The sequence below is a fragment of the Ruditapes philippinarum genome, unplaced genomic scaffold, assembly GCF_026571515.1.
Source record: "Ruditapes philippinarum isolate M1 unplaced genomic scaffold, ASM2657151v2 ctg924_1_1_1_1, whole genome shotgun sequence".
Classification (NCBI taxonomy): Eukaryota; Metazoa; Mollusca; class Bivalvia; order Venerida; family Veneridae; genus Ruditapes; species Ruditapes philippinarum.
This window is the reverse complement of record NW_026866918.1, coordinates 84,711-95,131: the sequence shown is the minus strand read 5'-3', so window position 1 is coordinate 95,131 and position 10,421 is coordinate 84,711. Positions and strand designations below refer to the sequence as shown.

Below are 10,421 nucleotides of genomic sequence, written 5' to 3'. Positions count from 1 at the left end.
AAATGGACCAATTGATCAAACAGAGAACATGACAAAAAAAGACTGACAAAAATCACTAAATTTGTTTTACAAATTAAAAGATAAAAAAATTATATGTTTCGGCAATGCCATTTGAAATTATTTTGATCAAGAAAGGTTTTTGTCTTGTTCGTTACACGTATTATAAGACGTCCATCACATTTCAATGAAAGGTTTGTTACTAGTCATATATAACACAAAGTAGTAATTTGATTCACAAACATTGTTTATTTAACAACAACTCAACTGATATCAAACGAAAACATTTCAAACGTCATGTTCTTGATCATTATAAAGTATTTTAATGAAAGTTTATCAAAAACACTATAAATTCAACATCTGATCTAGCAATCACCAAATCAGATTTGTAACCTTTCGTTTACTAAATATTCAAATAATATCATGTACTGGCATACAAATTGTATTCAACCTATTTTTTTGTGAACTGTTAAAGCAAGATATATTATTTCTAACTGTTAATACAAATGCAATATCGAATCAAATACACAGTGTCTGTTATATTTCTTAGGTAACAAACCTTTCTAAGTAAATGTGTCACATTGTTTATGATTAAAGTCCTTTTTGTTTTTTTTGTCCTGAACTATTTTTGTTTAACACATCATGTGATAATCTCACTGATCTTAAATAAAATATCCCTGAATTAGCTTGATGTCACTTTCAGCCAATTTGAACATTCGCTTTGATCTGCCGGTTTGTATTGGTTCTTTCACCTTGCAAATGACATCAGAAAAGTTAATCCATATCTTGTCTGCATTCTTTGGCCATAGTAACAGATTGTTGCACTTTTGCATAAACGTTATCTCCATGTCCTCATCTTCTAAATCAATTTGTTCAATTTGACCCACATACCATGATTTGCTGTATTTAGCTGCTACAACATTTCCAATAACAAACTTGGAATCTATGGCTTGTTCAGGTTGTATTATATCTGTATTATGTGTAGGAGCTTGCTGATATGTTTTTGTCAAAGTTTCTAATTGCCATTGTGAACAATTGTAGAGGCCTGTCATACCACAGACACTTGGGGTTTACAGCTCAAAACGCCTTTAAATCCAAATAAAATGCATATTTGTCAATCCCAGCACATGTACTGATCATATATATAAAAAACTTAATATAAGCCGTTTTGAAAAAAAAATCATATTTCAACATCTATAATTATTAATACACAAGATAAAAATGTTCGCCGGAAAAAATCCGCACCCTACCATCATAATCACCATGTATTTTATTCCATTTTCAATATTTTCACATAATCCTTTGGTCCATCGACACAGAAGATATAATTCTTCACGATGATGGTCAATTTTAAACTTCAACGGTAATACAAACAACGCAACAGCCGAAAAAAACATCAAAATTATCGCCGTTTTCCTCCAACTACAAAATCTTTCGATAAATTCAATGGACCAGACGGCTTTGAACGAAGCTATCCGAGTATGTGGTCCCAGCTTTGCCGTGTGCAAAATGCGAAGCGCTTTTAAGTTTGGGAACCACATAATCGGATAGCTTCGTTCAAAGCAGTCTGGTCCATTGAATTTACAGATTTGAGGTCTGTTTGCTCTTGTCCTACTGTCTGGACTTCATTTGATGATACAAAGAGGAACTTTGCATTGGTCATTGTACATGCTGTTGACTGAGTCCAAACATTAAAACCATCTGCACTTTGAATTACTGTCTTGCCTGTACAAACTGATTCGTCAGCTAGGCGTTTGGTAATTCATCCGAGGCCATCACATGGACCCTTTCCATGACCAGCCTCGAAGAAATTCCAAACAGCCTTCATCCCATAAATTGATTCATGGTTTGCAATTGTTTGGAAAACGGACTTATTGCGGTATTGACTGGTTGGACTGTCTGTCCAGTAGTGTATGGTTCTAACAGAGGGAACAATAGTCTTTACTTCTTGAATGATGTGTTTAACTGGACAGTACTAGAATTGTAACCAATTTCGTCAAATGCAATAACCATGCTTTTGTGCTTCAGTGTACTTTCAACTGATTTTCTGTAATAAATGACCAATGGATGTAGTGTAACTGCAGTCTTGGACGAATAGGCCGATTGTACTTCATCCATGCTTTTGCAGGTGTAATTTTCTGCGAAGTCCATATGTAAAAGTACATCTGCAGGTGTTAAGCAATCTTTCAATACTTTAATTTTATTGTATTGTTTTCTCACTCTTTCAACATGTGCTTTGAATTCGCCAACCTGCTTTTCAAAGATAGGCAGAAAATCGGACTTTCAACTATTTAGGTCACCATCTTTGTTCTCCTTCTTTCTTCAACTGGAACTCTCTTCCACTGGCCATATTTTACTTTTAATTATCTGGTGCATGTTAATTTATTGTATCTCTGTGCCTCACTTCATCATTTAAGAACATCTCGGGGTTTAGGGGAATGTCTACCCAGTTTGTCTTCATTGCTTTTATACATAGAGCCATGTACTGGTGTTTTGTGCATAGGCAGCAACTTCTGGTGGTTAAGGATTTTAATTTAATGTATGATTGCCTAATTCTTCCAAATGAAGTTAGTGACAGTTTTGTGCCTGAGATTTCGCTAAGATACTTTTTATGCAAGTTTTTTAGAAAGTCATTCAATGCTCTAGTCTGATGAGATTCCCCATTATGTAAGTTTGTCTTTCTTTCCTGGGTTCTGTCTAGAGTTTTCATCCCTTGTCAAAATTTATGTAACTGATTCTCTATTCCTTTCAATCTCGCGTCTCCTCTTTAATTTTGCCACTGAGGCGAAGGTTAATCTATTGCGTCCCACTCCTGTGTTTAGGCTAAATTTTCTGATAACACGGTATTTTTTGAGAAGATTCGTTTTATTTACTGACTCTGGCTGTGGACTTTCAAAGATCTGCTGGCTCTATTTTCAGTCAGAACTGTATTTCCTAGAATTAACTGTCTTCTCACTTTTGATGCTTGAGTTCAAGTTAATCTTGCAACTTTCATTTGGTGTTTTGTCAATGTTCTTGGTGACACGTATACTGACGGAAGAATTTCAGTCTGATCTATCTGCTTGCGCTTGGTTTTCAATCTCTATATAGATCGTATTTTCGTACTGTATTTCTTCTTGAGTTCTGCGTAGTTTTCTTGTAGCTTTTTGTAATCTTTTGTCTTTTTCTATAAAGCCTTTGATACTCTCATTCTAGCACCTGCTTTACGGCAAGGTAAAAGCATATTCACAACCAAGTGATGTGGTGTAGCATCCGACGTTCGTAGTCACTCGATTCGGGCGGAGATTGCATTCGTACATCATCATTTCTGTCTTGATTCAGTTTTTCCTTTAATCTATGACGGTGTAGTAACACTTTGTTCTTGAGTCGCCTGATTGATTTCTCTTTTCTGCTAAATTTATCTACAGGGACATAGTTTTTTTTCTTTTTTTTGTCATCCCTTAAGAAGATATAACTCGTAGGCCTCTTTGTCTTCTTTCAGGCTTCTCTGTACTATCTCTTAATTTCTGCACGAGACTTGACCATTGTATTGTCTGCAAAAAAGTATCAGATTACATGAAAGGTTCGTTACCTCCTGACGAGTTCGTTAAAACAATGTTTTTATGACTAAAGTTTTTGACGTCTTTACTCGAACACTAACATACTTACTTTCTCTTACACTTATTATGTACTGACATTATAAAATATTCTTAAAAAATATTAAATACAGAAAAAAATGTATGATAAACTATCAAACATCAGTTTCAGATTCAAACACTTAAAACACCCGATCTTTTTTTTAAAGAAAAAGGAAAAAAATGAGAGAATACAGTGCTTTTAATACATTTAACATAGAACAAACAACAAACTATTAATTTGTTTTCAAAGAAGTTTTTATTTTTTATAATAATTTACTTCTTTTAGTGTGAACTGTTTGTTACCATACGTAACAAACCTTTCATTTAATGTTATATAGCATTTGCTCATAAAAGATCTAGACACGGTTAACATAATAAGCTTAACACGTGTTGGGCTACCATCTTTAAGAAAAAAGTCATTTCAAAATAGAAAAGATCAATTTATCAACTTTTATCCTTATATATTCCCAACAAATTTTGTCACTAATACAGTGCGCTCTCAAATCCAAAAAAGGAAAATAATATTGATCAATAATGACGTCATAGATTAGATATTACATCACATTTCAAATAAAGCAAACTGTAAAGCCCTGTCTCCGTTGTACGGTAAAATTATGCACTTTTGAAATACTTAAGTAACAAACATTTCATTACGAACCTTTCACTGGACAAGATTTAGATTTCTAAAGATTTGTAAATAAGAACAAAACATTCAATAAATGCTTTGTAGCAAGTGAATGTTTTTCATTGCTACGCTTAAAAATCGTTAACGGTTAAAATTTAATATAAAATATATTTTTTGTGTGCTCGATCCTTTCAATTAAAGGTATTATTTCATATAATTTATATAAAATCGTTTTGGACCAAAATATAGTTCAACTAAAAACAATATTAATAATTTAATAAAATATATTCATATTTAAACTATGCTTTGAGGTAATGTTGTCGTAAATTTGGGTTCAATTACTATATCAGAACGTTTTGATTCAAACTGTAACAAACCTTACACACGTTTTGCGGACAATAAAAAACTTGTGTGGTGGCCATCTTTGTTTTCCCCGAGGATAAATTGAAAGTGTTCATTAACAATTATTAACATAGTTTGACTTTTTAAACCCATCGTAATCTATAATTATTTAAAAGTGGCTCTAGAAACACTAAAAAACAAAAAATTTATGCGACGACAGTCACGAACCTTTCAAATTAGCATGATTGTGATCATCTTGAGCAATACGTGTTGTTTGTAGCATCCAACTGCCTATATTTTTGGGTTCATGTATAAATTATTCCTTTGAAGCACACATAACATAAATCCCTTCTATCACGTTAAATGGATCATAAATGAACGACAAGCAGTAAAAGGATTAGTATTGAATTTGACCGATATACATGAAACAATTTACTATTCACACAAAGCAGTTCAAATATTATTTAAAGAAAGAAAGAAAAAAAAGACTAGAATGAAAGACAACGTGTCTTATGAAATTCTTCTCCATAGTGAGTAATTGACATATATTAGGCGCTAACATCATTGCATTTGTAATAATCTGAGGCGAATATAATACAAAACAAAAATCATTTAATATATAAGAAAGAAGAAAACTCAGAATCTGAAATGTATTTATATATTTCAAGAAACAAAGCGTTTCATCGAATTCATTTAGAATGAATATATTATTTGTTCGAATAAACATTTATACAGATAAGAAATCCTTTGGCTATTACACAACAAAAAATATCGACATATGAAAAACATCAATATTTAATTAGTTCGTACTTTGCAGTCTTGTATTAATTTATATTGTTGTCTTGTATTATACTCAATATTGTTAACGTTATTGTTATCGTGGTATTTCTGGGCCTTCAAAAATGGACCACTTTACTTTAAAGTACACTTGCAACTATTATATATTTTATATATAAAACGTCGTTGGTTCTTGTATTATTTAGTGCAATTGTTCTGCCATTCTATTACACAAAAACAAAATGCTTTTGTAAATCATTAAACAGGTGATGTACTTAACGACCGTGAAAACGCCCTTGAAGTAATATCCAAAATATCGTTTACAAAAATAAAATTATAGCAATATTTAATATTTACACATTTCCAATTTTTAAGTGGTAATGAATTAACTTATAACTTCAAATCAACACAAACTTCTTAGATTCTATATTTTGTTCTATGTATTTTTCGTTATGAGTATTTATCTAAAGGAAATACTTTTAAATAGCACAATTTAAGCTTTTGCAATTAATAGCATATATTGTATTTGCTAATATTCATTTACTTTCAAAGGTTAATTTATATACTTGATTGGTTTCAAATAACACCAAGAAAATCGCCTTAATATGATATGCATATTAAAATACAAAAGAACTTAAGCAATTCGAAAATCTTTTCCAAACAGATACCAGTATAAAATTACCTAGCTATTCACACAAACCGACAAATATCACTTTTTGTGATAGTTATCGCAATGATCATGTTTATGAACAAAAAACCTTTCGAACAATAAATGCATGACAATTGCAATAAAATGATTTGATAGCATATACATATTTAATATAGTTTGGATATTGTAACAAGAACCTTTTCCGAAATGGTACCAAAAATTATGAAATTTATAATTATTTTTAAGATACTTGTCTATTAAAATCTAAAGTTTACCTTCAACAAGGTCATTTAAGTTAAACAAGGTCATTTAAGTTATTTAAATACCTGTAATGACACCGTTGCTCTCGGACGATATTGTTGACTAAGTACCAATATCACCAGTCTTTTGAGCAGGGCTTCTTTGATTTTGATAATAATTATTGGATATCATCACTATTTCTATATTAGCAATTGACTGGTCATAAAAAAGGATTATTTTCTTCTAAGGAATTAATAATTAAAAAAACAATTATGTGTTTTTATAATTTGTTTTAAATAAATATCGATGATTAGACAGTTGCATGCACTTTGCATTTAAAAAATGACGGTTTTTTAATGAGTATTTACGTGACTGTATATTTCATTTTTGGACGATTAACAATTTCTCTTTTCAATTATGATTTTGAAATTGTATCATATATAAGATGTGATGATATAGTTCATTATTTCTCTGATAGTGTATTATATTTATGATATTGTAATGACATCATACCCTTAGTAAGAGTTATTATTAAAATATTAAATACTTCTCGGCCTATCTCATTACTAAAATATTTAACACTGTGATTCATAAAATATTGACTTTAAAACTCTATTTTTAAAAATACAAATATATTCTTACGTATGATATCACTGTGAGAATATGTGTTGAATTTTATGTCAATTTCTGTCTGCAACTGTTAAAATGTAAAACATGTTTTGATCACATACCTGTGCCGCTTTTGCGACTCCGTACGAATGGTACTGCACGACCGAGGATATATTTTGATGCGACTTCATTTGAGTTTTACAAACATACGCGCTAAATGTTAGCGTTGTATACTATAGACACGGCAATAAAAAATGTTTTTTATTAGCTTCAAAAGGTTTTTATTTTTTGGTATGCGGTTAATAAAATATTAAATTCGTGTAAATTCATGACTGAATTCATTGAAATCATTGAAGAGGCAGCATTATACAATTTTATTCAACTTATTAATAATTCTCGATCAACATCTCTATACATCAGAAAGATCGACATAACATAAAAATGTGATAACTTTCGATAATATTTCTCTATGATATGCATTTATATTATGTTTGGACTGAAAATCATAAATGTTATTTGCAACGTATTTTTTCTTTCGTGGTGTTAAGCAAAATACGCAAATATTTGTCTGTGACGTAATCTTAGAGGAGAGACAGGTAGATGTACTAGCTTGAGCTTAAATTATCACTAACATTAACAACAAGCGGTAAAAGATACATTCATTACGTTACAAACTGAAATTGTACACTCTCGTTGGCCATTGTAAAATAAGTAAACTAATATTAAGGATCCTTCTGAAATGGTTCATGCGACACAATATAGTTGATCAAAAGGAGTTTCAGAAACAACGTTTCTCAGATTTTTATTTTTCAAGGTTATTACATGTTTAAACCTGTTGGCATATTTGATCTTTACAAATGGACTTAGAATGTGTATATATATTTGATAATTGGTAAACTTTTTTCCATATCGATTACAAAATACATATAATGATATGCTAAAAATTGGCATTTTTAATAATGATATAAATATTGGTGCATTTCTTTCACGAAATCGGCGTTTTCTTGTAAGAAAAGGTCTCAGTCACATTTAATCTGTTTATTTTAATGTAATGTAACCGAGTATTTTGATAAATGTTTAAGAATTAACGTAATTCTATATTCAAGACAATAATATCATTGAATTTCGTGCATTGTTGTATTAATAAAACACACTGGCAAAATAAAAAAAATCACGTTAAATACACTATCCAAGTCGTCGCTCTCACGAATGATTTTGACATTCGTTAAAAGAATAAACATTTTGGTGACATTTTTTGTGGTTACTTTAAATGGTAAGTTCAATTTTCAATATTTAGTTTTCTGTTTGTATCCTCCTTTACCGGATTCAGCATACCATAAATATGTAAAATATATCAACATTCAAATTATACTCAAAAAGACTCTAGAATCTACAAGAAGGACAAATTCTCAATATCAGACTACATTCGAGGTTTAAAAACATATTGATGAATGCTAAGATATACTATTTTATATACCGGTTTCTCCAAAGTTATATTGAAATATATATCCAAGAGAATAATATTCTGTTATTAATCACAACTAACGTTTCAAACGTGTTCAAATATGTAAGTTACAATTACACTTAGTCTTATGAAGTGAAAAATGAATGACAACAGTTTTATTCGCGTTCAGGTTTTATACCTATTACCTGTACAAAAATGACATTGTGTGAAAACACATGCTATTCGAGCCATTCTTTGGCGTAACCTTGATAGATCCCTTGCATAATAATACCCAGAATGTCTTCGTCACTTTTTAATGATATAAGCTCGAAGTATTCGAATGGATTGTTTTGCCTCACGACAGGTAGCACTTCTTTCCTCAAGAGCTCGATTAATTCGACTTCGGATTTTGCACAATGGAATAAATGTTCAACTGTTTCAAATTTTTCAGGATCAATGGATAGAACTGCTGTTAATAACTCGTCAACCAGATTCCTAAAAAGCAACCTTTTCTGCACTTCATCTTCCGGTAGAGTGTACATATCATTTATCAAAGGACATCGTCGTAGAACGGATCTTAGATCCATTTGAATTTCATTGAAGCGATCAAATAAACAGCTGCGTTCTTTATCTGATATTTTTTCAAACATCAGATTCCTTGAAAGTATAAAGTAATGCTGGAGACACCTTACTTCAAGACATTGTTTTAGAAAGTCTATGGCGTCAATCAGAATTTCATTGAAATCTGCAATGTTCAGGATATTTTTGATATTCTCGTATACCCAGAACATAACATTCTTTACTTGGTAGGAAGTGATATGTTCACAAACAGGTTTCAGTACATGTTTCAAAATCATTTTCATTGCAGTATATGCTTTAATTTGCGCATCACTGAAGGACCTTACCAACAATCTTTCTGCAAGTGTACAAGAAATCCTCCATTGTAATTCTTCTGCATTACTTTCAGCTAAGCCAACGGGTACAACAAATAATTTTGATTCCTTTACTTGCATCGATGTCTCTTCACTAGGCCAGGACTTATCTTGAACCCGTTCGAACCACTCGTTAAAGAAAGACGGATATTCACAGGGAAAAGCTGGTACGTTATCTATTGACAAATGATGACCCAACTTAGGTAAATGAAACTGAAGCGGCTGTGCAGGCCCATTGGCTTCTTCTAGTTGAAAGTGTTCACTGATCCATCCTACAATTCGGACATTATTTTCAACTTTATATTCTACAGCCTCGATGATTCGTTCGTTATTTTTTAAATACCTTTCATTTGTTAATGCTTTTGTGATTCTCATAACTAATTGATTGTATTTGTCGGGCAATTGAATATTTTGTATTGTTTTTAAATGCAACTTAACGTATCCCTCAGGAACATCATCAAAGTGTAATTCAAACGTAGCAACATATTTGTCAATTATCTCATCGTTTTCTACAGGAAACGTTTTGAAACACATAACAGCTGGTTGTAGCTTTAATATGTCCATATCACTACCTAAGGCAACAGCTATACCTTCTCCACGACTTCCAAGAACATATATTTCAACGCTTTCATACCAATTTCTTATCATTACACGCTCCAAACACCTACTTGCATTGTCATATATTTTCACTCTCTTTTCAGACTTTACCTTCGAATATCCGAGATAGTTGAAAATGTCATGAAGGGTGACTCGGCTATAGAATACTTGTGTGTCATCCATTTCAAAATCAGATATGTTTCAAACAATCCATCTAATTGTTATATTTCCCTGAAAATACAACAGAAGCTAAACAAAATAATATTTTAAGGTTTGTAATACGTAACTGCTATTAAGCATTTATTTATTATTAATATATCAAAAGAATCAGTTGTAAGAATTTGTTAAACGTCTGTAAAGGGAAGGAAAATGTTCAGGTAGGTCACTTAAATATGACCAAAAAGGTGATATTTTCTATTATTTTATAAGCTACTGTCATTTCAAATCTTAAAATAAATGGTATGTTGACCATAAAGAGATCTGAAGAAGTCGTTATTCCTCGAAAGCATAAATAACAACAAAATTACACGAAAATTGCAGACCCGGTTTGATTCTCTCCATGATGTATTGTATCATGTTTTGAATTAATACA

The 10,421-nt window shown here is 31.2% G+C and overlaps 1 protein-coding gene across 1 annotated transcript; it reads right to left on the bottom strand.

Annotated features, from left to right (window-relative positions):
• Positions 1-7,837: 7,837 nt before the first annotated feature.
• On the bottom strand, positions 7,838-10,048 carry LOC132734204 (uncharacterized). The gene has a single exon (XM_060720897.1). It carries the CDS (start codon positions 10,010-10,012, stop codon positions 8,540-8,542), a length of 1,473 nt encoding a protein of 490 aa, XP_060576880.1. The 5' UTR covers positions 10,013-10,048; the 3' UTR covers positions 7,838-8,539.
• Positions 10,049-10,421: the final 373 nt, after the last annotated feature.